This window comes from Pseudopipra pipra, chromosome 9 (assembly GCF_036250125.1).
Source record: "Pseudopipra pipra isolate bDixPip1 chromosome 9, bDixPip1.hap1, whole genome shotgun sequence".
NCBI classification, from domain to species: domain Eukaryota; kingdom Metazoa; phylum Chordata; class Aves; order Passeriformes; family Pipridae; genus Pseudopipra; species Pseudopipra pipra.
The window spans coordinates 6717596-6742739 of NC_087557.1; the positions used below are offsets into that span (position 1 = coordinate 6717596).

At 56.3% G+C, this 25144-nt stretch overlaps 4 protein-coding genes across 6 annotated transcripts in view; 1 reads left to right on the plus strand and 3 right to left on the minus strand.

Annotated features, from left to right (window-relative positions):
• Nucleotides 1–1768: 1768 nt before the first annotated feature.
• On the plus strand, nt 1769–5440 carry PHGDH (phosphoglycerate dehydrogenase). The gene is made up of 12 exons (XM_064664374.1): nt 1769–2063; nt 2249–2400; nt 2580–2645; nt 2725–2779; nt 2859–2957; nt 3060–3192; nt 3272–3420; nt 3641–3793; nt 3922–4054; nt 4315–4442; nt 4655–4883; nt 5131–5440. The coding sequence occupies exons 1-12, from the start codon at nt 1926–1928 to the stop codon at nt 5286–5288; spliced, it is 1593 nt and encodes a 530-aa protein (XP_064520444.1). The 5' UTR covers nt 1769–1925; the 3' UTR covers nt 5289–5440.
• Nucleotides 5441–5958: 518 nt separating this feature from the next.
• HMGCS2 (3-hydroxy-3-methylglutaryl-CoA synthase 2) lies at nt 5959–9428 on the minus strand. Its single transcript, XM_064664376.1, has 9 exons — nt 9197–9428; nt 8501–8940; nt 8110–8235; nt 7689–7853; nt 7450–7618; nt 7194–7364; nt 6598–6704; nt 6368–6493; nt 5959–6287 (listed from the first exon to the last, which is right to left on the minus strand). The coding sequence occupies exons 1-9, from the start codon at nt 9307–9309 to the stop codon at nt 6181–6183; spliced, it is 1524 nt and encodes a 507-aa protein (XP_064520446.1). The 5' UTR covers nt 9310–9428; the 3' UTR covers nt 5959–6180.
• Nucleotides 9429–10314: 886 nt separating this feature from the next.
• REG4 (regenerating family member 4) lies at nt 10315–12199 on the minus strand. Of its 3 annotated transcripts, none has more exons than XM_064664008.1 (6): nt 12056–12199; nt 11278–11353; nt 11061–11158; nt 10843–10980; nt 10659–10764; nt 10315–10492 (listed from the first exon to the last, which is right to left on the minus strand). In XM_064664008.1, exons 2-6 carry the CDS (start codon nt 11339–11341, stop codon nt 10419–10421), a joined length of 480 nt encoding a protein of 159 aa, XP_064520078.1. In that variant the 5' UTR covers nt 11342–11353; nt 12056–12199; the 3' UTR covers nt 10315–10418. The 3 variants fall into 3 exon arrangements, with proteins under 3 accessions (XP_064520078.1, XP_064520077.1, XP_064520079.1); XM_064664007.1 differs by having other exon boundaries at nt 11278–11406; nt 12056–12157; XM_064664009.1 differs by having other exon boundaries at nt 11278–11385; nt 12056–12104.
• Nucleotides 12200–15220: 3021 nt separating this feature from the next.
• Nucleotides 15221–25144, minus strand: part of NOTCH2 (notch receptor 2) — an 85188-nt gene continuing 75264 nt past the window's right edge. Inside the window, exons 30-33 of the mRNA XM_064664371.1 lie at nt 21103–21404; nt 20614–20761; nt 19891–19988; nt 15221–18968 (exon numbers count right to left, since the gene is read on the minus strand). Coding sequence (XP_064520441.1) covers nt 17625–18968; nt 19891–19988; nt 20614–20761; nt 21103–21404 — 1892 coding nt within the window. The 3' untranslated portion in view covers nt 15221–17624. The remainder of the gene's footprint in view (nt 18969–19890; nt 19989–20613; nt 20762–21102; nt 21405–25144) is intronic.

Here is a 25144-nt window from a genome sequence, read left to right on the forward strand (position 1 = left end):
ACCCATTCTGCTGGCCCTGCCAGCTTTGAGTCCCCTCCAGCTGGCTCCCTTGGAGGGCAGGGTGTGAGGGACATGTCTGCCAGCACTGCCACGCCGCCAGCACCCCCCGTGTCCCAGCAGGCCCCCGGCAAGGGCTGGGGTGCTGTAGGGCTGTGCCTCTGGACGTGCAACCCAGGAGAGGGCACCAACAGCCCGGGAAAAGCCAGCAAATACGATCCCAGCGGCAGCAGTGGCTTGGCTTATGCGTGGCCTCCGCACAAGCAATGCCACAGGCGTGGGAGAGGAGCCTCGGAGGCGCTGGGCAAGCCCAGACGGTGGCGGCACGGGGAGCAGGGCGCCGGGATGCCGGGTCGGCGGGCACCCTGAGCAAGGTCCTAACGGTTAAAACGGAGCCGAGGGCTGGCTCAGGGCTGTGCCGAGGGCTGCGGGGCCGTGGGCCGTGTTCAGGTCCCGCGGTGTGGGCGCCCCAAGCATGTAAGGCTGTGAGAGGGAGCCCCGTCCTGGCCGCCGGCTCCCACTGCTCTGTGTTGGGGGCTGTTTTGGGACCGTGCTGCAGATTTCAGCAGCCGCTGCCCTTGACCGCCTCTCTCCCCCTGTGTTGGCTGCCCTGGACTTTCCCCACTCTGGCGTCATGGTTGTTCCCTGGCTGTGGCTGCAGTGTGCATAGTGCTGTGTATGGGTAGTGCCAGGCCCTACATGTCTCCAGGGTGTACATAGCACTGGGCTCCCCCACCTCAGCTGTGCTGCCTATGGTGAGGGCAGTTATCCCATCCCAGCCACCTCCTGTCTGCCCATCTCTTGGGCTTTGCAGGGTTTAACAGCCTCTGGGGCCACCCAGGTCTCACACAGGGCAGTTTGGTCCAGACCTGCTGCCGCAGTATGAAGAGCCTGGGGAAGGGCTCAGTCCCCTCAGGACCCAGCTTGTGAGCACTGTGTCCATTCTGCCCACTCCCACTGTATGGAAAGTGCTGGAAGAAAGACCTAGCTCCCCATGGGAAGGACCTGGGGTGTGTCTGGTCCAAGTGCCCTGTGAAAGTTTGGCCCCATGGGCAAGGGGAGACCCTCTATCCCTCACCATCCAGCATGCTGGGCAGTGCCTGGTCCCATGGTGACCCCTCACAATTGTGTCCCCAGAGTCAGCACTTCCCACTGCAAGGTCACTGGACACAGCCACGCAGCTCTTGCCCCATGGAGGGCGTTTTCTGGGTGGCTCCCGTGCACCCCACGTCATTGGGAGCCAGTGGCCAGGGCCCTGTGCCCCCAGCCCCTTATCGGGGCATTGCTCAAGAGCGAGTGCAATGTTGGGGATGGACAAGGGCCATGGCACTGCCTCACCTCTGGGCTGCGGAGTCTGGGGAACCCCCTTCCTGGGCGAACTGGGAAGGGCATGGCCGGGCTCACCATGGGCTGGAGTCAGGCTGCTTCCTTGCCAGCGGCACCCCCAGCTTGTGGGGAAGCGACCTGCACCATCGTGGCTGCCACCGCCATTCCCCTCCTGCCTCGCTGAGCTGGGATGTGCAGGACGGGGAATCCGAGGCAAGGACGTGGTGCGCGGGGTCGGGACACCCTGCCCCCACTCCCCCCGGCTTCGTGGCTCCCCAACCCACGGGGTCCTGCTGGGGCACACCCTCCCCTCGCTCTGGGGCTGCTGGGGGGCCCGGCCCCTTGCAGGCCCTGCCACCCTCCGCCTCCTCCCTCCCTCCCTCCCGTCGGGGGCGGGAGGGATGAGGGGGGGCCCGGGCGGGCTGGGGCGGGGAGGGGAAGGGAAAGAGGTGGGATTATGGACACGGGACCCAATGAGCCCGAAAAACGTGCACCACTCGCAGCTCTTTTAGCCCGGCGGAGGGGCAGCAGAAGCCTCTCGGCGGAGTGCGGAGAGAGCCGGCACCCCCGTCCCGTCCCTTCCCGTCCCGGCCGGTCGCGCCATGGCGCTGGGGAAGCTGCAGAAAGTGCTGATCAGCGAAAGCCTGGACCCCTGCTGCCGGGAGATCCTGGAGGCCGGCGGGCTCCGGGTGCAGGAGAAGCCCGGGCTGAGCAAGGAAGAGCTGTTACGGGAGATCCGGGTGAGGCAGGGCTGCACCCACGCGTGGGTGGGTGAGTGCATGGGTGGGTGGGCGCAGCGGGCCGGTCCCGGGTGGCAGCGGACCCCCTCGACTGGTCCCCGCCTCCCGTCTGATGCAAGAGTCCGGCCAGTTTCGCACGGCGGATTCTGGCCCTGGTCCCACTCACCGTATCTGTCACTCCTTAGGACTGCGATGGACTCATCGTCCGCTCGGCCACCAAAGTCACGGCTGAGGTGCTGGAGGCAGCTGAGAGGCTGCAGGTGGTGGGCAGAGCAGGCACTGGTGTGGACAACGTGGACGTGGAAGCAGCCACCAGGAAGGGTGTCCTGGTCATGAAGTAAGAGCAGGAGTGCGGGGACATCCCTGCCTGTGCTCCTGGGGAGGCAGGGGAAGCTTCAGTAGGGTGCCATCCCCACCCGTGGCATCCCTAGCACCACCCTGCATATCTCCATCTTCACGGTGTGCAGACCCTGTCAGCCCGGGTCACGCACAAGTAACACCACTCTCCATTCCCAGCACACCCACTGGGAACAGCCTCAGCGCTGCGGAGCTCACCTGTGGGATGATCATGTGCTTGGCCAGGTAAGTGCAGGGCAGGAGGGGGGCACAGACATGCACCCTGCAGCCCCCTGCCCCATGCTGACCACAGCCTCCTTTATAGGCAGATCCCACAGGCAGCTGCCTCCATGAAGGAGGGCAAGTGGGACCGTAAGAAGGTAGGAGGCAGGTGAAGCACCTCTGGGTGGTGGGTGGCCATGTGGGGTGTGCTCACTTATGGTCCACTGTGCACCCTAGTACATGGGCATGGAGCTGAACGGGAAGACACTGGCTGTGCTGGGGCTGGGACGCATCGGCAGGGAGGTGGCCACCCGCATGCAGGCTTTCGGCATGAAGGTAAGGAAATGGGGCCAGGAGGAGTGATGGGGATAGTGGACACCCCGGCTCAGCCAAAGCCACCGCGCCAGGCTGCAGGAGTGAGTGCCCGCTCTGCCTCAGACCATAGGCTACGACCCCATCATCACTCCCGAAGTCTCAGCCACCTTTGGCGTGGAGCAGCTGCCGCTGGATCAGATCTGGCCCCGCTGCGACTTCATCACAGTGCACACGCCACTGCTGCCCTCCACCACGGGTATGGAGTGAGCACCGGCGCAGGGACATTTGGGGAGAGTTAGGGCAGACCCCTGCTGCTCACAGCCCTCCCTTCACAGGGCTCCTGAATGACAGCACCTTCGCCAAGTGCCGCCGTGGCGTGCAGGTGGTGAACTGTGCCCGCGGTGGCATCGTGGATGAGGGCGCGCTGCTGCGGGCGCTGCAGTCGGGGCAGTGTGGCGGGGCTGCCCTGGATGTCTTCACACAGGTGAGTTGGGCTGTGGGAACCTCCCGAGTTTTGCTTTGTCTCAGCATCACCTTAACTCTGCCCAAGGCAGGCCAAGGCAGCCCAGCAAACCCTGCGGGACTGGGACCAGGCACAGCCCTCCTCAGCTTCCCTCCTTGTAAAGGAAGGAGGGTAAATGGCCCCCACTCTGAGTTTCCAGATGGGTGCTGGGGGCTGATGCAGGATGGAACTGTGTCTGCAGGAGCCTCCAAAGGACCGTGACCTGGTGAACCACCCCAATGTCATCTCCTGCCCACACCTGGGTGCTAGCACACGGGAGGCACAGAGCCGCTGCGGCAAGGAAATCGCCATGCAGATTGTGGATATGGCCACGGGGAAGGGGCTGACTGGTGTAGTGAGTCCCCCCACTGGGCACCTCACCTCTGTGCCTCAGTTTCCCCATCTGTAACACATAGGTGCACTGGGAGCAACCCAGGGCACTCACTGGCAGGTTCTCACTGCTCACCCTGCTCTTCCTCACAGGTTAATGCGCAGGCTCTCACCAAGGCTTTTGCACCCCAGACCAAGCCCTGGATTGCCCTGGCCCGGGCCCTGGGCACGGTGCTGCACATGGTGGGCAAGCAAGTGCAGGGCAGCATGCAGGTCTGCACCCTAGGTGAGCCAGGCAGGAAGGGTGTGCAGGGACCTCTGGCCTGGATGGGTGGGAGGGCAGCCAGGAGAGAGGATGGACAGGAGGTTGCCTGAGGGTGGGATGTGAGCACAGGGGGGTGTGGGGATGGATGGGTGGGAGGATGGGAGTAGGGACAGGTGGATGGATTGGGTTGTGGAAGGATCAGCTCCAGGCTGGCTGCTCCACTGCGGGGCTGACCTCTCTGCTGCTGGCCCATCCACACCTGCCATTTCCCTGCACCCCAGGGACACCCCTGCGGGAGGCTGGGAGCTACCTGACACCTGCCGTGGCCGCGGGCATGCTGGCTGGAGGGACACAGAAGGAGGTGACCCTGGTGAATGCCATGCTGCTGGCCCAGGAGGCTGGGCTGAAGGTGTGTGGACACTCGGCCTCTGCACAGTCAGCCTGGTGCATCCAGACCCTGCCCTTCCTCGCCAAGTGGCATGAGCCTGGGGACAGCCTACAAGGCTGCTAATGCAGCACTCAGGCTGGGGGACATTCCCTGGTGTGCCTCTGAGGACATCCCTTCCCCATACCCTGCCACAGGCAGGACCTGGGCACTGAACAGCCACATGTCTCTGACAGGTCACAACCACCCACAGCGACGTGGCCCCTGAGCCCGACAGCAGCACTGGCTTGGTGCAGGTGTCCCTGCAGGGCACCCCACACCGGGTGACAGGGACAGTACAGGGCAGCACCCCGGTGCTGCGGGAGATCAACGGGGCCACCTTCAAGCAGCCAGCCCCACTGTCTGGCCCTCTCCTCATCTACAGAGCCAAAGCTTCCGATCCCACTGCTCTGGCCACGCTGACGGGTGAGCTCCCTGCACCAGCCCTGAGCAGGGCTGGGGGGGCCCTGCATCTGAACCAGAGCTGAGCCCCTGCAACAACAAGGACAGGAGAGATGGATGGGGGGCTTGGGCAGGGGGTTGGGTGATGTGGAGCAAAGGACTTGGGGTGGGGGAAGAAAGGACCATTGAGGGGTGTTGGGGTGAGCAGAGCTCAGCTCCCTGCTGGGTTGTGGGGCAGCCTGTGGTCCCTAACCCCTCTCCTCCTCCCCAGGGCTTCTGGGCAAGATGGGGGTCCAGCTCCAGTCCTACCACAGCTCCAGCACAGTGGGAGGGGAGCAGTGGAGCATTGTGGGGCTCTCAACCCCCCTGTCCAACCTCAGCGAGCTGAAGCCATGTGTCACAGAAATCTTCCAGCTCCACCTGCTATAGACCCCAACTGTCAACAAGGACTCTCCCCATGGCCGAAGCACCTGGACCCTCCCCCAGCTGGGGAAGCATTGGAGCCAGCTGTCCTTGACTCCCACACTGAGTTTAGGGTGGCCCCACACTCAATAAAGGGTCTAGAAGGAGAGAGCATGTGATACATTGTCTGTGTGGTCCCTTGTCCTCAACTCCAAATCCCCTCCCTCCTGCCCTCACCACTCCCCAACCCTGCTGCTGTTTGCTGAAGGGTGCAAAGGTCTCTGCCACTGCAGAGGTCCCATCTGGCCATAGTCCCGTGCCAGGACATGGCCCAGAGAGCAGTGCTGGAAGAGGGATGAGCCCTCCCGTGAGCCCCTGCGTCGCTTGCTCCCTCCTGCCCCTGGGGTTTGCCATGAGGATGTTTCACTTTAGTGACCTCACAGGGAAAATGGATTCTTACCACCCCCAATCTGGAGACTGGGAGGCTGGGTTTTACTTGGCTCCCCCAAAATGTCAGGGCACACTCCCATCCTGGGATAATGGGGGTTATTGAGCCACATGTCTAATGGGGCAGGTGGCCAATGCTGGGTGCCCGTGGGATAAATCCTGTAAGGGGCTGCGATCCAGATCCACAGTTTTTAAGAGGAGTGTCCTGGGGTGGGAGGAGAGCACTCAAGATCAGGAGCTAGAGCCGAGCTGCTGCCCCCTCCTATCCACACCTTTATTCCCCTGCACTGCCCAGGTGTTTGCAGAAGAGCCGCAGCCTCCACCAGCTCTGGGGCCCGAGGCACCACTGGACATTCCCCAGTCATCCAAGTTGACGTTTCCCACAGAAGGCAGCCCCGGATTTGGAGATGAGCAGGGATGACAGTGGTAAAAAGAGCATCCCCCATCCTAGGGCTCACCCCTCCAGTCCCCTCTAGATGGGCTTCCTGGCATATTCGCGGCGGTACTTGGAATCCACGCGCGTCAGGTACCAGGTTCCGGGGAAGAGATCTGCCTGGGAGCCGTGGGGAGCGTGGTCGGCTGCAGGGAGAGGGCAGTGATGCTCAGGGGTGTCATGGGGTCCCAGTGCGGGGGTGTCACATCCCCCCAGCCCCACTCACCCAAATGGTGGGTTTCCTCCCGTCGCTTCATGATCTCCGCGAAGTCCTGTGGGGCCACGCGCTTGCGAGCGTCCAGGCGAGCCGGCAGGTCAGCCAGGCTGGAGACCAGCTTGTCCAGGGGCGAGCCTGGCAACGGGCACCCCACGAGTCAGATGGCACTACTGGCAGCCCTGGGCCCCACAGCCCCACACCACCCTCCCTTCCCAGTCCTTCCCTCCCCTGGGGCTCACCTGGGGCTGCATCCTGTGAGACACGGAAGGAGAACATGCTGGCAGCCAGTCCCGAGCCATAGGAGAAGGCACCAATGCGGGAGCCAGCCAGGTCCTTGGCTGAGGACCTGGAGCAGGGGGTTAGAAGGGTTAGAGGAGATTGGCGTGAGGGGGTAGTGTAGGGGGCTGCCTCCTTCCCAGACAGGGGGGTCCTTGTGTCTCAGGGCCACATTTCCAAGGGAGTGTGGCCCTGGAGTGCAGTGGTGCCAGGGACTAGGCTTTTGTTCCCCCCAGGGCCTGTCTGTTCCCATGGCTCCCTTCCCGTGGGGTCACTCATTCTGCAGGTCATGACAACAGGGTTTTCATCCTCCTGGCAATGACAGAAGGGCTTTATGTACTGGCCCAGCTCCAGCAAGCTGGGATGAAAAGGCTGGCAGGGAGATGGCACGGAGTGGGATGCATCCATGCTGGGGGTTGTGTGCACTGAAATTGTCAGGTCTCTGCTGAGAAGGGGGGAATATGAGTGCTGGCACCTCCCCCTCCAGCCAGCCAGGGTCTGCCCGCCCTTCCCAAAATGACCTCCTCCCTCCCCTGAGCCAGCATTTTGGGGGACTTACTGTGACAGGAGGGAGGCCAGGCAGCCATACATGGACGGTGTGTACATGTTGCCATTGCGGGAGGAGAGGAGCAGGGAGGGCTTGGTCTTCTGGTTGAATATGTCCTGGCTGGCTGTCTGGAATGCCTTTTCCACATCCTTGCTGGTGTAGGTGTCCTCCAGCTTTAAACCACTGCCCAGAGAGAGGCTGGCTCAAACCTTGCACTGGCACATCCCTGCATGGGCTGAGGGGTGGGGGACATGGCACAGGGACCCACCGAAAAGACTGCAGCCCCTTGTAGAGGCCGGAGGCTGTGTCAGGGTTGGGGGAGGCCAAGAAATCATTCAGCAGCAGTCGCCCCACAGACTTCTGCACCAGCTTGCAGAAGGGTGTGTGGAAGATGATGTACTTGAAGTCATCGAGGGTGAAGGGCCTCTGGATGCCGGCTGGAAGGCAACATGGGTCCATCAGCATCCAGGGGGATGGGATGGGCACCTTAGGGGTGCTGCCACTTACCCTGCTGCCACTGGCTCTCCGCCTTCCGTCGGTACACAGCGTAGCAGCGGTCCAGCGCCCGCAGGTAGCACTGGATGGAGAGCTGCCCATCCACCACCGGGTACTCGGAGGACAGGTCTGGCTTGTAGAAGTCATAGGCATGCTCCATGTGGGTTCCCCGCAGGCCTGGGGGCACAGAGAGAGCCTGCCGTCAGGGAGCCCAATCAGAAGCACCCAGGGGTGCTGCCTGCCATGCCAGTTCTGACATCCACCAGCCTCCCACAGGGATGTGGCTAGCCAGGCATCCTGGAGTACCCAGCAGGGTCTGGCAGATCCAGTGCTGCTGGAGCTGAGCAGCTCTGCCCAGGCCTGGGACATGAATGCATTGTCTCCGGGGACAGCACTCATCAGCTTGCCATCCCCAGGGTCTCAAGACACTGACCTCTCTCCAGCACCAGTGGGGCGTTGGGTCCCACCAGCATGGCGATGGCACCGGCACCTCCCGTGGGCCGCGCGTTCCCCGTGGCGTAGACGGCAATGTCCCCACACACCACCACGGCGTAACGACCTGGGGAGGAGACAGGGACTGGCAGGGCCATCGACAGGTGGAAGCCTCCACACCATCGCTCTCTTGTATTCCCAGTTCCATGATGCCAGGTGTCACAGCCAAGGTAAGCAAGAAACGGGGGTGATGGAGAGCCTGGAGGGGCAGCAGCTTCCCTTGAAGCTTGCCAGAGTATCTATGGGTTTCAGGCCCCCTCCTGCCTCCTCCCCCTATTCCATGGCACCCACCCAGCATCCAGCCCCATGGCACAGTCCCTGCCTGCACTCACCATCCCAGGCACTGGACTCCACCCAGGCAGCCGCGTTGAAGAGCGAGGCCGTGCCCCCGTAGCAGGCGTTGGTGGTGTCGATGCCCTCCACGTCAGTGTTGCCCGAGTCACGGAACAGTTGCATGAGGACAGTCTTGACAGCCTTGGACTTGTCGATGACGGTCTCCGTGCCCACCTCCAGGCGGCCGATGGCATCCCAGGAGAGGCGCCCACGCTCCACCAGCCGCTGCACCACCGTCAGGCACAGGGAGTTGATGTCCTCATGGGCAGCACAGAAGCCCATCTGCTTCTGGCCCAAGCCCCGCGTGTACTTGCCGGCCTCCACACCATCATATCGCTCCAGCTCCTCCTGCTCCACATACTGGGCAGGGAAGTACACCTCCAGTGCCAGGATGCCCACATCCTTGGGCCAGGCACCTGTCCCGGCAGCACTGGAGAGGCTGTGGGGCAGAGGGAGTGGTGGCAGTCCCGTGGTAGCCCCGAGCATTGGGAACATGGGGGTGGCCCTGGGGAGATGCCACCAGCGAGCAGCCCAGGTTGGGAGCACCCCAAATCCCTACTAGTTCCCTGTGCCTGGCAGCGCTGCCAGGGAGGAGGGAGAGGATCCCCTTCCCCAGCAAGGTTTAAGAGCTCAGACAGCTCCCTACCCCTGCCCTGGCTACGTCTCCGGCCCGCCCGATCCATGTGCATGCTCACCATGCCCTTTGCAAGGCCACGGGGTGCTGGGTCCCCCGGGGTGCCTGTTCTGGCCCTGGTGGTGCCCACCTGGCCCCCCAGCAGCGCGCGGCACGGCCCACCAAGCGCAACATCTTCGCCCCGACCGCTGCACGGACGGAAGGACGAGCGGCGGGACAGAGGGAAAGCGGGACGGGCCCTGCGTGGTGCTTTTATAAACTGCGTGGGCAGCTCGGCACAGCCCTCCCGGCCTTTATCAGCGTGCCGGACACTGGCGCTCAAAGGTCGCCGAGCGCCAGCCAACACAGCAGGGGCAGCGGGGCTTCGGAGGGGGGAGCTTGTGAGATCTCTCTGTCCTGTGCCCCAAAGCCCGGGGACGCGCTCGGCTGGAGCCGGGGCTGAGCCGCGGGACCGGCTCTTCCGCAGCCCCGGCGGGGGCAGCTCCGGTGCCCACGGCTCGCCGGCACAGCTGTGGTCACTGAGCAGTGAGTGCGGCGCTGTGTGGCCTCCCCGATTGCCCCTGGAGGTAATCGGGGAGGTCCTGGGAGGGAGCAGAGGGCGGCCAGGTCTTTGGTGCTGGCACTATCCGTGCTGCCCAGGGCGCAGTCCACGTTTGACACGTGCCGCGGCTCCGGGGGGTGAAAACCCCCTGAGCTGGGTGGGGGCAGAGCCATCTTCAAAGCAGCAGAGCAAACAGCCACGTGATGCCTGTGGCAACGTTATAGTGACACAAGAAGGGACCTTTGGTCCCGGTGGTGCTGTCGACATGGCCATGGGGCAGCGCCGCAGCCCCCAGATCCCTGTGGAGCCGTCTGCACCCGGGGGAGCTCTGTCCCCGTGCCTGCACCGGGTCTCCATATCTGCACCCTGGTGACACTCCTGTCCCCTCATCTGCTCCCCAGGGACACCTGTCGTTTGGCACCGGGGGCTGAGGATGAGCAAACACGAGCACTCAGCCAGGAGAGCCACTGGCCCTGCAGCTCCTGGGGACTGATCCCCAAACAGCTCTGCCAGTACCAGCAGTGCTGAAGCCCCTGGAAGCAGGAAAGCTGGGAGAGCCATGGAAGCACCTGCCTCCCTCCCTCCCGGACCAGCCCAGGGCTTTGCACCAGCACCAAGCTCACACAGCACTTGCATGCTTCTTTGTTTATAGATGTATTTTTAGGAATTGTGCAGAGAGGAGCAGAGGTGGCACGGGAGGAACATCACTGGCATGGGGTCCCCCACGGGCCAGAGGCTGTGCTCAGTGCAAGGGGGTGAACTTGCAGATGTAGTGATGCTTCTGAGTGCAGTTGGCACTGGACCACAGACTGAAGCCTGTTGGAGAGACGGGCCAGGGGTTGGTGGGGGCCACAGTTAGAACAGGGGCACCAGCTCTGCCAACTACAGCCCCCCCAGAGGGCCAGGACCCAGAGGAGGAGGGAGGGGGGGAATGCCAGCCAAGAGCAGGCACTGAATGTGGATGTGGGATCCGGGCACTCACTGCTCTGGTGGGTCAACACGGCGCATTTCCCCGGACTGGCACCATTCCCGGGCAGCCCACTGGCAGTGCTGTACTTTTCCCCACCTGTCCACTTCCAGTCCTGGCTCTGTGAGGAGAAAGGAGATTCAGAGGCATGGCTCTGTGGCCTTCCAGCCCCCGATCACCCCTGCAGCCCCTGCCTCACCTCTTCACTGTAGTGGAGCCCGAGCCAGACGGGCTGCACGCGCTGGTGGTAGGAGATGGCTTTCTGCAGGGTGATGGCCTCGGGCCGGTCCTCCACCCAGGCCAGGTGGGCACCGTCCTCGATGGCCTGGCACTGCCTCTGCAGAGAGAGCTGTCAGTGCTGGGGCACCTCAAGGAGATGGGGAGTCCCTGTCTGCCTGAGTGCCCCAGTGGGCTTACCTCAGCCTCGTCCCAGGTCCGGACATCAGGGAAGTACTTGAAGCAGTTGAGCTTGTAGTAGGACCAGCCGTTAGGGCAGTAGCTTATGTACCTGCCAGCTGCAGACCGAGAGGAGTGGGGAGGGATGGGGGACGGCCAGCATTGCTGGCTGGAGAGGAGCATGGCTCCCCCCTGTCCTCATTACAAAAGCAGCTGTCCCCCAAGCCGTGGGACTTACCGGCTGGCTGCAGGAGCCCCGTGCAGCCCAGCAGCAGGAGGGCCAGTCTGGCTGCTGCCACCATCCTCCTTGATCCCTGTAAAGGCTCAGGGGGGTCACACAAGGTCCCTTGGGGACAGAAGATGCCACCTGTGCCCAGAGAGTGCAAACCCACCCTGTGGGCTGAATCTGGCCCCTTTCAGCCACGTGGAGGAGATGGCAGTCTGTGCCTCCCTCTCTCCTCCCTGGCACAGGTCACTGTCCCGTGCCCATATCCCATGTCCCAGGCACGGCTGGGGTCCCCAGCCCACACTGGCCCCACCAGTCACAGCCTTGGCAGGAGGCATCTGAGTGAGCCAAGCTGCTCTGTGGGGACATGAGGAGAGTGCTGCCACAGGCATGGGGCAGAGGACCTGGGGCAGCAGCAGCACCAACAGGCAGAGCCGCGGCCAATAGGGCTGCAGGGACTATGTGCTCGGCATCATTTTCACACCCTGAGCTCGTAGTCCTGCCCGGGCTGGGGAGACAAATCAGCTGCATCAGCACAGTCCCCCTTTATGTGGGCTAATCCCTGGGCACTGGGGCCAATTTGCAGACTCAGCTTGTCTTCCCCTCAAAGAATCAGCGACAAAAGTCAATGCAGGGCTGAAAAATGCATCATCGCAGCCTGCCCCATGCAGAAAAGCGCAGAGCTCAGGTCCTCGGGAGCTGTCAGGGCTGGGATCAGCTCCTGTTTACCCCCAAGTCAGTTGTGACCATCCCAAGGCTTCAGCTGCTTTGTGAGAGTCCTCTTCCTCACCTGTTATCTGGAGATGCGGAGGAATAACGGCGTGTGGTGGATCGCTGGGAGAGGAGAAGAGAGGAGCTGCCCTTTATAGCCTGGTGCTCATCAGCATCGGTGTTTGCCCAGCTCAGGTGATTCTCACCATAAAAGTCTTGCTGACTCCCATCCATTCCCCCCCCCCGCTTTGCTGGAAAATTGCCCAGATCTACAACTCTGTTTGCATTTAACATATCTCTAGAAACAGACAGGAAGAGCCTGTCCTAGTTGGTCAATAAACCCCCTGCAATTATCATAAATCGATCCCGCGATACAGAGGTAATCTTGTGGCTGAGAGCAGCCTGGCACCTGACAGGGATGCCTGCTGGCCCAGCCCTGGCTGGGCCAGGGGCTGGCAGGGGTGAGCCCTGGGGGTGAGCCCCTGATCCTGGCCAGAGCATCCCTGCAGTGTGCAGTCGGGACACGGGGACCACCCGCTGGCACTGCCCGTGTCCCCAGCTGAGGGATGGCACCCAGCTGGGCCCTACACCCTGCCCAGCTCTGCCATGCGTCACCCACACACCGCCCTTGTTTGAACTGCCGGGGGAGGTTTGTGAGCAGGATGCAGGACGACGGGATGTGGGAACAGCCTGCAGCCGGGGGCCGGCGGTGCCATCAGATAGCGGTGGGGGTGCCCAGCCCTCGTGCCCAGCGGTGACGCAGGGCTTTGTCACTCTGCGTCCCTCCAGGAGGGGGGGGCAGGTCCTGGAGCAGCAGCCCCCCACTGCCCCTGCCCCACGGGGGGAACCTGCAGCCCCGGCACTGGGGAGGTTGCTGCTGGCATGGAGCCACAGAGGTGGGCTGCCCCCGGCCCCAGCAGCTGGAACCCTTAGGCGAGGGAAGGCACAGCCTTCTCTGTCATGGTCCTTGCTCCTCACCCCGGGGAGTCCTCTGCCCCTGTGGGAGGCACCTGGAGTTCTCTATGCTACTGCTGCAAACATGCCGCTCTGGAGTGTCGCTTCGCTGGCTCATAATGTACCAAAGTGGCCTTGAAAGCTCATCCTGCTGCCTGTCCCGTGGCTCCTGCAAAGCTGCCAGCTCCTGCCCAGTACCCTGCTGCTGCCAGCTCCAGCCAATGCCTGGTTCTCCTTCTCCCAACCCGCCCCAAAACCCTTGGAGGAGGCCACTGGGAGCTACGCAGGAGACAGCTACCTGCAGAGGATCCGGACGCAGAACTGAGCCCTGCTTCCCCTAAAATGGAGAGCTTGCTGTCAGGATCAAGCCATGAACCCCAGGGAGCTCCTCTATGGCAGCATTTGCCGAAACATGCAGACAGTGAATGCTGTTGCACCCACGGGGAGCAGCATGCAGAGGCAGGTCTGGCTTTTGCCCCAGGGAGGGAGAAGGATCAGACCCATCTACTTCACACACAAAGCCAGGATACAGCTGCTGCTGCTTGCTAGGCACCCTCTGGGATCAAAGGTGTAAAGCCTTCCTGTGTCCAAACACAGCTGCTGCCTGCTATCAGTTCTGAAAGAAACAACCCTCCAGAGAATAGCTGTCCTGACTAATGGGGAAACTCTAGAAACACAATAACCCCATAGAAAACAGGGCTCCACCCTTGATTTATGAAAAACTGTGAAAAAGTTCCCCAAAGGAGCCTGAGGTTCCTCCTCTACTTCTCGGTTAGATAAGTGATGCCCCAGCTCCGTGCCTGGCTGGCCCAGTGAGGCATGTTTGGATGCAATACAGCAAGTTTCCACAAGCCCCTGGCCATCCCGGGCTGGGGAAGAGGAATGTGCTGTTCCCAAGGAGTTGCAGCTTCAAGTCTCAGCCTGAGCACCAGTAAACTCGATGCAGCTGTGCCAGAGGCTCAGCAGAGCTTGCTAAACTTTGGCACAGATGTGCAGGCTGTGGGAGAACATGGATGAATGCCTCCCGGAGGTTTGGACTTGCCAAGCTGGCTCTACCAGAAGATAAAGGAGCTGCGCTGTTTGAATATTAAACCCTTAAAATGCCCCCAGCAGCTTTACCCCTGCTAGGCATCGTAATTTAGCTACCAGCTCCATCCGAGGCCACAGCAAGAGTTGGAAAACAGCCAGGTGAGCACTAGTGGAGCCCAAGGCTTCAGTGGCATCTCCGTGCTCCAAATGCAGCACAGCACCTATTGACAGTTTGTTGTCTGACTGTCCAAGTCAAACTGTTCAAGTCTGAGACCAGGACAGAGGAGTCATGATTCTCTGTTTCAGAGGCTGGAGAATCACAAATCTTCATGCTCCTAGTCTGGAGAAAAGGAGGCTGTAGCCAGGTGGAGGTCAGTCTCTTCTCCCAGGTAAAAAGTGCTATGATGAGAGTAAATGGCCTCAAGCTGCACCAGGGGAGGTTTAGATTGGATATTAGGGAAAATTTCTTCAATGAAAGGGCAGTCAGGCATTGGATCAAGTTGCCCAGGAAGTGGTGGACTCACCATTCTTGGAAGCATTCAAGAAACATCTTTATGCGGCCCCTGGAGACACAGATTAGTGGTGAACATGGTGGTGCTGGATTAATGGTCGGACTTGATCTTAGAGGGCTTTTCCAGCCTTCATAGAATCCATAAGGATTCTATGATTTTGTGCATCAGCTGCTGAGACAAAGCCAGGGAGGCAGCCTCAGCTCCACCCACGAGGGTCCTCTTCCCTGCTAGAAGAACAGCAAACAGCCAAGGGAAGGAAGCAAGCAGGACCAGAGGGAACGAATGAATCCATAGCTCCCACTAATCACCACCTGACCCACACTTCCTCACAACCTTTCTAAAAGCCACACAAACGCCCCAGCCCTTCTTTGCCTCCCAGACTCACAGGCAAGTGAGAGCTCTTATGCAAAGTATCCAAGAAAGGTCCCATCCCAGCTCTGTCTTTCCCAGTATGCCCAGCTGCTTAGCTTCCCTCTTCTCAGTCAACCAAGAGACTCCAAATCCGTTGGCTACATCCAAGCCAGGCTGCTTCCAGTTCCCTTGGGTGGTTCTAAGTGGCAGGGTTCATGTGCTGCTGAGATAGAGAGCACTCCTGATTCCCAAAAGCTGTCTCCTGACATGGATTGTGAAAATGCTATTGAACCCCCCGTTGCCAGAATCTGAACAGCTACTGAACACTGTTGATTCATGTATAATCTGGTGGCTGTGTAAGGTAGCCAGGAAGACAAATGAAAGCAGCAGCACACAGACAGTGGGCACGTACTTTTTATTCTGGGGATAAAAATTGCTTATACATTTGGCAGAAACTATTTTCATAAAAGACTTTTATAAAAAATGTAAAAATAAGCAAATATTTTCCATTATTAATATAGGAAAATGCTGCTGTGCGAATGGTTACTCTACAACTTACGAGATAAAATACCACCTTAAGGAGATATTATCTTTACAAGTAGTTAAAAAAAAAAAAGAGAGAAAGGCAGAGGGCCATCATATTAACAGGCCAGGCACGGAACCGACTTCATTCCACAGAAAGCACTCGTCTTGTAAAAGATAGCCACATATATAAAAAGGCACTTGGTTATTTGGGGCTAAGGAGGAAAAGCCCTTTGTTTCTTTAGCATCGATGTAGCAACACTTCATTATTTGCAGTGAAATGTGTACCTGGACAGGCCCCCAGGAGGCTGCAGGCTCCTGCCTGGAGATCTGAGTCGGCTGCAGCTAAACTTCACGGGGTGCACTGCAGCGAGCGTGCCGGGGAACACTGTGTGCATTGTAAAAAGCAGTAACTTCAGACAGAATTAAAAACTTCAGCCCAAAACAATGGCCCTGGGAACCAGCTCCTCCTGAGGCCCTGCCTTCATGTACCATTGAGTCGAGTTGGAAAAGAAAAAAGGCAACTTTAACTCTTGATTAGAATGTAAAGAAACATCGGAGACAATACTGTACATGGTAAGGTGTTGGATGACCTGCTCGGAGGGGAGCAGCCTTCAGTCCTTTGGCAGCAGCCGACAGCACCGATCTCTTTGGAACACGTGTCTGCAGGGTTCCCCTGAAGAGGTAGGAGCAAACCATCCCCACAAATGTTCACTTCGGCTGCTGACTGGTTCGGAGCCCTTCAGGGAAGCGCTACTCTTGCAGACAAAGCAGAAAGAACAGCTGTTTGTCTAAGGTCAGCGACAGCTGGCTTCCATTACTCCAAAACTGTCGGGGGAGCTGCAGTATGAATGGTACTACTGTCCCACAGAGCACGTGGGGCACCTCAGCTGGGAAATCTCAACATAGGCTGAAGCTGAGAGCAGAGGACAGCCCCAAACCTGTGAACCAAACTGCATGAGGCAATGGTTTCTGAACTATTTGGTCTGCTGCAAAAGCCCAGCTCCTGGCTTCAGGCACACCACTGCTGCTGCTGGAAGCCTGCTTGGGAATCAGTGCTGCAGCCTCCTTGTTGGGAGGGGAAGACAAGGCAGCTCTGATCCAGGGCTGGAGCAAAAGGGACGCTTTTCAAAGGGCTGGATGTCATTCCTGACGCAGGAAGACACACACTGCAAACATGTAATGACATGTTTGACACTTACTGATAATCCCATAAAGAGGCAGCATATGGTATTTGGAGGACAGGACACACAGCCACCCTTGGATGGAGGGGAGGGGAGTACTGTGCAAGAACGCTGGGAGCTCATGTTACCAGTTTTTGAAACACTCATGCTCATCCCAAGAGCTTCCCAAAAGGCCTGTATCAGTAGCAGTGCATCTCTTCCGGCATGGGAGTCCATGGAGGCAGTCATGGGCACACCTGGCAGGATGGGGGCACGGGGAAGGTAGTGTGTTAAAAATGGTCAGGCATGTCCCCAGGGAAGACACACAGCACTGGAGAGATGTGCCTACAGGCCACTGCAGCGGGAAGACCAGGTCAGACCAGCGTTTTCGGGAGGGGAAATAACAAAACAAACAACCTAAAAGACTATATGTATATATAATCTCATAATACCTGGGGGGGCAGGCAGTGAGAACGCTAAGGGGTGTTAGTGGGTCTGTATAAGACAAAGACTCTTGAAAAGGAAAGGGTGAAGCTGTGTGACAGAAGGTGTCACTTGACCTGCAGGTGTTTTGGGAAGTCCGGCTCACTTGCTGAGCAAGAGTGGCCAAGGGAAGGAAGGGTCTAGGAATGTGGGTGCAGCTCTGAGCTGTGTCAAGACAAGGCGACTTGAACTTGAGGAGAACTAGTAGAAGGTGCTTCAGAGAGAGGTTACGTGGGTAACAGAAGGAGTAACAAAATAAGGATACAAAGCTGGTTTTGGCTAAATTTCTGGAGAAAAGACCACAAGATGTATTAAGCTGAAGAGCTGTCTCCCCAAAGAAACGGTGGAACACATATTAAAAGCAGACTGGAGAATCCAGTGCAGACAGCAGTCACGTCCAAGGTGCGTGGGAGTTGGTTATAAGTGACCCAGCTGGTCTTCTCCATCACCAGCTTCTACAGTTCTCTGTTTAGCATGAAAGCATACAAGCCTACAGCGACCGCAGTCCCTCCAACAAAAGAACATCCTGGGCTCATTAAGACTCTTGGATACTAAAATGGTTCTTCATTTCCATCCTGGAAGACCTTCATGAGTTCTGGAGTCCACTTTAATTGGGCTTCACCTTGGCCAGCCCTCAGGCGTACACCTGCATGTTGTTCCGCTGCTGCTCTGTCATGTGAGCGGCCGCCGGCCCGCGCTGGTTGTTACCGGGACTGGTTGCCACATCAGACCAGTCAGAGGCAGAGTGTGGGGAAGAGCTTGACCACTGGTCTGGAGATTCGGGCGATGGAGTCAGGTATGGGTGTTCGCCTTGTAAGTGCCGGTTGTGGCTAGGAGTCCGTTCTGTGGCCGAGGAGTAGCAGCTGTGCTGTGAGGGAGGTGTGGGGTACTTCCCCATCGAGCTCTGGAACTGGTGGTAGGCCGGGAGGACCGTCTGAGCCACCTGCCCGTCCTGCTGAGGGATGGCAGCCATGGAGAACGAGGCGCTGGGCAGCTGGGCTAGATCCGGGATCTGATACATGGAGCTAAGAGGACCAGCCATGTTCTGAGCGCAGTTTGACTGGGCCTGCTGTGGCAGTGCTTGCTGGTTTATGCCGCCCTTGGGAACCAGCTGGAAAGTCATGATGGGGGGCAAAGACTCCCTGGACACTCCCAGGTGCTTTGTGTCTGCTTGAACCAAGCCGCTCTGCTGAGAAACACTGGGGTGGGAATGCATCACCTGCGGCACCATGCCAAACATCTCGTTGTACTGGGACTCGTTCACCTCCATGCGGTTCATCCACTCGGTGGAAACATTGCCTGGCCGGAGCCTGCCAAGCCCGCTGTTCGGAGGGGTGGTTCTGTGCTGTGAAAGCAGCTGGCTGACAGATGGGAGTACCGTGCTGGATCCGCGTCCTAAGGGCTGCATCTCGTGGAGGTTGGAGAAGGACATGGTGTGCGCGGCCTGCACCGACGGGGCGGTCAGCAGCGAGCTGGGCGACGAGTGCAACACCCCCGGCGATGGCATCACAGGAGACGATGTTGGTTCGGATGCAAAAGCATGGGGCGATTCCAGGGAATCGACTGGTGACAGGGTCACTGAGCTCTCCGAAAACTGCCCCTTGCCCTCGCTGAGGGACTTCTTCCTTCTCCTCTTTGCATCTTTGGTGAGGTTTGTGGGCATGATGCCTTTGGCATTCAGTTTTCGTGACTTCTTGCTTAATGACGCGTGTTTCAGATTGAGGAAGGACCTGTTGGGGCCACAGATGACCGGGGAGAGGGCAGAGTTCAGCATGGCCCCGGGGTGCCCCGCAGGGCTGTGTGCCACATTGTACTCGTTGAGAAGCTGCACTATGTCATGGTGCATCCGATCCTGGGCCACGTCCCGGGGCAGGCGATCCATGTGGTCTGTGATGTCTCGATTGGCAAAATGGTCCAGCAAGATTTTTGCTGCTTCGAAACTGCCTTCCCGAGCAGCAAGGAAGAGTGGAGTCTCTTCCTGAAAACACAGAGAGTAAATTTTTAGAGGCTTCACTGTGGGGGGACTGAGTTACAGCTCACAATCCCTTACGGTGTGGCAACCATTAAACCATTTAAATGCTGTTTAATGCAGTGTCACATTAACTGTCACCAAGAACCACTCATTCTAAGAGGTACCCACTTAAAAAGGCAGATTACAGGAAATCATTTCATACACAGCAGTGGAGCACAGGTTGAAATATCCCACCAGGAAGGGCACTATTCTGCCATGGGTCCTTGGAGGAACCATGAAAACACCTGTGCCTTTCTCCCACTCTCCCCTATGAGGGAAAGGTACAAAGGACTAAAACAGCCCAGTAAGGAACTGCAGCTTGTTTGTTGGTAGCTCTGAAATCCACTGAGCGATGTATAATAATCCAAAAAAGAAACCTTAGGCAGAGGAAATAAATTAAGGACTAAGACACAGCAAAAACTAACAGTAAAGCTACAGAACATCTGCACAGTGCAGACTATCTCTCAAACAGAGGGGCTCCTCTCCCATATCCACCCTGCACTGAGATTCCCTGGAAATATGACAGGACATGACTGCTGCTGCACTGCCAGATCTTTCTCTCTGCTAACTGGAATCCAGCTGTTTGACACCAGCAGCACTCCACCTGGTGCTCTCACACACCATTGATTCTGTATTGCATTCCTTCCCTGCAAGTAAAGCAGGACAGCATTGATGGCCAGGACGTGGCCAAACAAGAAAGAGAACTGCTCGCCTGTATCAGAAATCCTGTAAGGCATCCAGCACTTGGGGAGAGTTCCAGTCACAGTCTGGGTTTGGAAGACCTGCACTGAGCACTCAGTTTAGAAAATCTGAACTTACTTCATTACCAACAGCGAAAAGGTGCTTTAAGTTAGGAAGCACAGGCATGCTGAGCACTCCCACACTGTACCTTGTTATCCTGCATGTCTCTGTTGGCTCCGTTTTTCAGCAGTACTAATGTTGCTTCCACATTGTTGACAGCGGCAGCCCAGTGAAGAGCAGATTTACCTGCAGGGAAACCCAACAACTTCAGTAACAAACCAAGGAGCTATTTTGCTATTTTCTAGAGCAGATGCTCTAATCACCTACCTGGGGAAAAGAAACAATTGACAGATAGATTACTGAGCAACTAGCCACTGATTATTGGTGACATTTTCACTTGAAGTGAAGTACAGACAAAAGCCAAGAGGTACAGATTACACTGAGGGAAGGAAGCAACTGCAGTGCAGCCTGCAGCATGTGAACATGTCCTGAAGAATGGAAAAATCACTTTGGAAATCACCATGCTGTGACGTGCCCCGATGGCACAGGATGCAATGGGACTTTCAGCACTTGGTCTGGGCATTTTTTATTTTTGTTTTTTAAATAACCTATCCACAGAATCATATCTCCAGAAAATCCCAGCATATCCAACCCCATATTTCTTCTGCTTCTCTTTCAGGACTGTCTAACCAAGGAACTGTGCAGCAGCCTGCAGTCAGTTACTGCCAAGGGGACTTTGCAGAAGAGCCCACTGTGTGATTCAGCTACAGAATTCCTGAGCAGCCCACACTCTGGGAGAGCAGAAGCTCACCCCTCTCTGCTCACACAATGACAAATATTTGCCCAGCCCAGTATGTGGTGTTCATGTTACCGTGGTCATCTACGGCGTTCACATCAGCCTGGCAATTAATGAGCTCGGCCACCATTCCTTCCACAGCCAGACGTGCAGCCAGAATTAATGGGGTCGTTCCATCATTCATCCGAGCATCCAAGTCTGTCACTCTGTTACGGATCAGGATCTGGACAACAGGGGAAGACAGATTTTTTTTTTTCAATACCACTACAGACCAAGACTGAGGATTTTGGCAGAATCTCAAGAGAAACCACAAAGCAGCCTGAGCACTGAAATGCAAGGACCCAGAAAATAGGTGACAGAGGCAAACAGACCAAATAAATACATGTGAGATGATTCATGCATGCTGGGTTCTTCAAGCTATGAATACCCGAGAAAAGTGGATGTAAAACAGTTTTGCCTGGCCATCACACTGTGGAAGGCACGAGAGCAGGGCTGTGAGCGAACAGAGCCCAGCTTGGGCAGGTTCACACAAATACAGAGCACAGGGTTCTTCAACTGCTGTACCTGGAAGACACCCTGGGCATCAGCAGCCACAGCTGCATGCAGGGGGGTCCGTCCCATGTTGTCCCGTGCATTGGCATCGGCACCAGCATCCAGCAAACGTTTTGCAGCGTCTGCTCTCGAGTAACGGGCTGCCAAGTGCAGGGCCATCTCCCCAGTGCGGTCTGTCTGGGCCTGCAGGTTGGCACCCTGATAGATCAAGTCCGTTATTATATTTGCTGAGGAGTCTTCTCCATCCTCGTCATCCTCGCTGATATCGGAGCCACCCGCCCGCAGAGATGCCAACATAAGTGGAGTACATCCATCTGCAACAGGAAAGATGATGATTAGTAACTTGGCAGTGATAGCAAAGGCAAGGAAACCCTCTCACAATCCCCCCCCCCTTGAGCACCTACCACTACAGACAATCCCTCCAGCTGTTTTAACCCAGACCTGTTCTCTTACCGTAAAGCCCAGCAGAGTTAGGGAGCTATTTTCCCTCCAAGAAGGACTTTTATACCTACTGCATCTAAAGAACTTAGGTGTTTCTTAAATAAGTCAGATCATTCTAAACCAAAAAAAGCTTTGCTGCTAAAGTGGAAAACTTCCACAAAATGTAAAGGCTAGCTAAATTCTGAGAGAGAAGCAAGGGTTATAAAAATCAAAGTCATCAGACAACTAGATATAACTATTCACATGGACGTTCTAATCACACACCTGGGGAAAAGAAATAATTGACAGAAAAATTATTGAACAACTAGCCACCAATCATTGGTGATGTTTTTGAGATATTAACCTGAAGTGAAATGCAGACAAAAGCCTTCATATCTATTACACACCCAGGTCATCATGAGAAGGACTCTGAAGTTGTGACAGTCAAGCACTCAAACCTAACAAATGCCCCAGGATGACTGCCTGCACCAACCTCATCTTGCTTTTAATAACTTCCACGTCCAGAGCCCTAAACAAACTGATCAAGTACACTCCATACTCTCCCAGAAGTACACCACATAGGAAGGATCGTGGAATGGGATCCATTCCAATACTACAGATCCAGCCCGCAGATACAAATCCCTGGAGCTCTCACACAGTCTGAGCACTTTGGAAGATACTGGTTTTGCTCTCCACAAGTCTCCACTGATGGGCTCACAGTGATGGCATGTCCACAAAGGCTACATTAGCACTCATCCAACCAAGATCCCTGAATCGTCACTGGAAGGAGAAAGGCTCCTCCAAACCTCTAATTTAACTTAGCTCCCCTCGGACAAACCTCTCTCTGCTGATCAGAAAGGGTGGTCCGGGAATACTAGCTCATGCTGATGGTTTTTCACTTGTTAATATCCTCCCTGATGCAGTGTAATTGAGATTTAAAACATCTCCACATATTTTCAGCAACCCATAAAAATGCCAGCTGCTTCAGTTTCAGCAACCTTTGAACACTGCGTGATACTTGCCACCTAAACCTAAAGATTTCAACTGTAGACACTGATGCTTTCTTACTGCTGTTACAGCTGTACTCCACACACATCAGAGGCACCTGGAAAGTAAAAGGGCCTGAGATGGCAGCAGGAGTGAACCACTCTGTACTAAGTGCCCCTCTGGAGCTCTGCAAAGGGGAACACAAATTTTGCTTCTCCAGTGTGGCTCACTAGCAGAAATACAAGACAATCTTTCAGCAACCACCTGATTTATTCCATGGGCAAGCAGGGGACAGACAACAGCTTCCCTGCCTGCACAGCTCTCAATCTACAGTGCACTATCTGCACTGCACAAAGCCATGTGGCAGAATTAGGATTCTGTGCACATAAACAAGGTGATGACCTCCTATAGAAGGTAATATACAGAGCTGAATGCCCTGCTCCCATTTCCCCACTTCTGATCACTGAGATTTCTTGACTCTCTACTTTAGGACAGTTCCAAAACTTTCTGGAAATGTACAAGCGTGGGGCAGGGCAGAGGCCAGGCTGTGGCCTCCAGCAGCATTCATGCTCCTCCTAGTGGCTCACCACCACAGAACACACAGCCTTCCACCCAGCTCCTTCCTCAGGATTCAGATAGCAGCAGAGTGCTGACGTATGGGCCTGGGTTCAGTTCCAAGATCCAGTCCTGTCTATGGACCCTCTCGCCTGTTCTCTAAGCCTATAGCTCCTTTTGTGCTTCTCCCTCCCACTGCTGGCTCTGCTCCCTTGTCCCAAATGAATCCTTCTCAGTATTCCAGTCAGGCTGTGGTCTCCTCCGTACTGCCACAACACAAAGAGCAGAGAGACAGAGCACAGAAAGGAGCTTTCCTTTCCTCCTGCACCACAGCTCTGGGGAAAACCCCTCGCAGGATAGGTCTGTCTTGCTCACTCACTGCAGCTGTCCTGGACAATCATGCTCTACAGGGACACAGCTACAGCACACACTAAATCCCTGGATTAATTAGTTGCCACCCTCCACAAAGTTTCTCAGGTACGTGCAGCTCTTTTCAGAGCTTTGCAAGTTGGCCACACATGGATAGTTTTACGAGGCTTAGCAAAAGCACATCCAGCTACGCTGTCACAATTTAGTGCTTGATGGACTACTAGAAAAAAAAAAAAGCTGTGGACACAATGTCTTTTTTCCTCCTTCCAGCTTGTTCTCTGAAAGAGCTGGAAAAAAACGCAAAAGCATCCAGCTGGAGGCAGACACCCAGCATGGAAAATTCCAGTCTGAACCACTGAAGTTTTAGTAACCGAAAAAAGAGGGGCATAATAATAGGGACAGTTCATCAATTTTAATTACAGGTGGTGTTATCAGTTATGCCTATAATTGCATTACCCTGGTTACACACAACAACTCCAGTGAAAAGAATGTCCTCCCTGCTCTGGGGGACACAGAGAAAGAACAGCATGGGGAGACAAAGGCAGCAGCAGCATTTTATAAAAACTCTTCTGGTTGCTGTCTTTCAGTAAGACAGACCCCTGAGTACATGTAAAACTTGGAGCAAGATGGTAAAAGTCAGGAGTTCACCAGACAGGTCCACCTGAAGGTCTCATATAGGCACAATGTACTGAAAGCTGGGATGTAAGGAACCCATGGACAAAATGTCTAGGCAATACTTCTGTTGGATGCTGGATCTCTTGGGTCCCCCTAAACCCGAGAGACTGCAGAAGGTGCTGAGTTAAGAGAAGGAACAAACCCTTGCTACCCCAAGGCGTTTTGACTTGCATCTCCTCTCTCTAGAAAGATTTCTACTGTTCTACCTTCCACCTGCACTTGTGGCCAGGATCTAACTCACTCAGCTTCAGATGGCTCCAGCCCAGACACCTGCACCCGAATCAGCCTCAACACACTTTGTAATTAGGGGCAGTGAAGCATTATTGGGGTGTGAGCCACCCAGTCCTCCAGAGACTTCTTGGGACAGAGGGAAACTGCCTCTCAGAAGGGTCCATTTATTCCCTCTGCCTGCAAAGATGAAGGTGGCCAAGACAGATAAAGAGCTATATTAACTGTGAGGAATCCTACCCCTCCTTACTAACCCATTAATTCAACACTTCTCAGACTTTTTAAATTATTTCTGCCCCTGACAGCTGCTTGCTTGTGAGGCCAAAGAGGGAGACAGCTCAGAGCAGCTTGCTGCAAGCTTCACAGTTGCATCTGAATGGCGGGAAAACAACTACAGGTCAGTATTATTTCATTGCTGTTGCTGGACAAAGCTTTGGGTGAACGTGAAAATAAGCAGTGTGAAGTCTTAAGAACATTATTGCCTGCACTTGGAAAGCTTTTACCCTGCCACACAACTAGAAGTTTCAATAGGGAAATAAAGAAAAGCTTAAATTTGGCAGAAACTGATGGTTTATGTTCTCACACTTGTTACACAAAAATCCCTCCTTCCCTTTGCAGCAGAAAAGACAATAGAAGGGAACTGAGAGAATGGGTTCAGTCATCCTTAAATTGCATGGAAATATTCCCACAAAACTCAATTAAAAGGAATTGCAGCAGTATCATCAGAATCACCTCTCTACATATTAACAAGGGCCATGGTTGCAGCTCTTCCGACCAGCATAAACTTCTTGGTCAACTGTCTCCTCTCAGAACTCAGGGG

What these genes read in the sequence shown, in the direction of transcription:
- PHGDH (XM_064664374.1), top strand. Translation starts at nt 1,926, where the DNA reads ATGGCGCTGGGGAAGCTGCAGAAAGTGCTGATCAGCGAAAGCCTGGAC. An exon ending in GGAAGGGGCTGACTGGTGTA is followed by an intron (nt 3,794 to 3,921) that starts GTGAGTCCCCCC and finishes TCTTCCTCACAG; the next exon opens with GTTAATGCGCAGGCTCTCAC. An exon ending in CCCAGGAGGCTGGGCTGAAG is followed by an intron (nt 4,443 to 4,654) that starts GTGTGTGGACAC and finishes TGTCTCTGACAG; the next exon opens with GTCACAACCACCCACAGCGA.
- HMGCS2 (XM_064664376.1), bottom strand. Translation starts at nt 9,309, where the DNA reads ATGTTGCGCTTGGTGGGCCGTGCCGCGCGCTGCTGGGGGGCCAGGTGG. An exon ending in CCCACTGGTGCTGGAGAGAG is followed by an intron (nt 7,854 to 8,109) that starts GTCAGTGTCTTG and finishes CTGTGCCCCCAG; the next exon opens with GCCTGCGGGGAACCCACATG. An exon ending in GGAGAGCCAGTGGCAGCAGG is followed by an intron (nt 7,619 to 7,688) that starts GTAAGTGGCAGC and finishes GTTGCCTTCCAG; the next exon opens with CCGGCATCCAGAGGCCCTTC.
- REG4 (XM_064664008.1), bottom strand. Translation starts at nt 11,341, where the DNA reads ATGGTGGCAGCAGCCAGACTGGCCCTCCTGCTGCTGGGCTGCACGGGG. An exon ending in GGGGCTCCTGCAGCCAGCCG is followed by an intron (nt 11,159 to 11,277) that starts GTAAGTCCCACG and finishes CTCGGTCTGCAG; the next exon opens with CTGGCAGGTACATAAGCTAC. An exon ending in GGACCTGGGACGAGGCTGAG is followed by an intron (nt 10,981 to 11,060) that starts GTAAGCCCACTG and finishes CTCTCTCTGCAG; the next exon opens with AGGCAGTGCCAGGCCATCGA.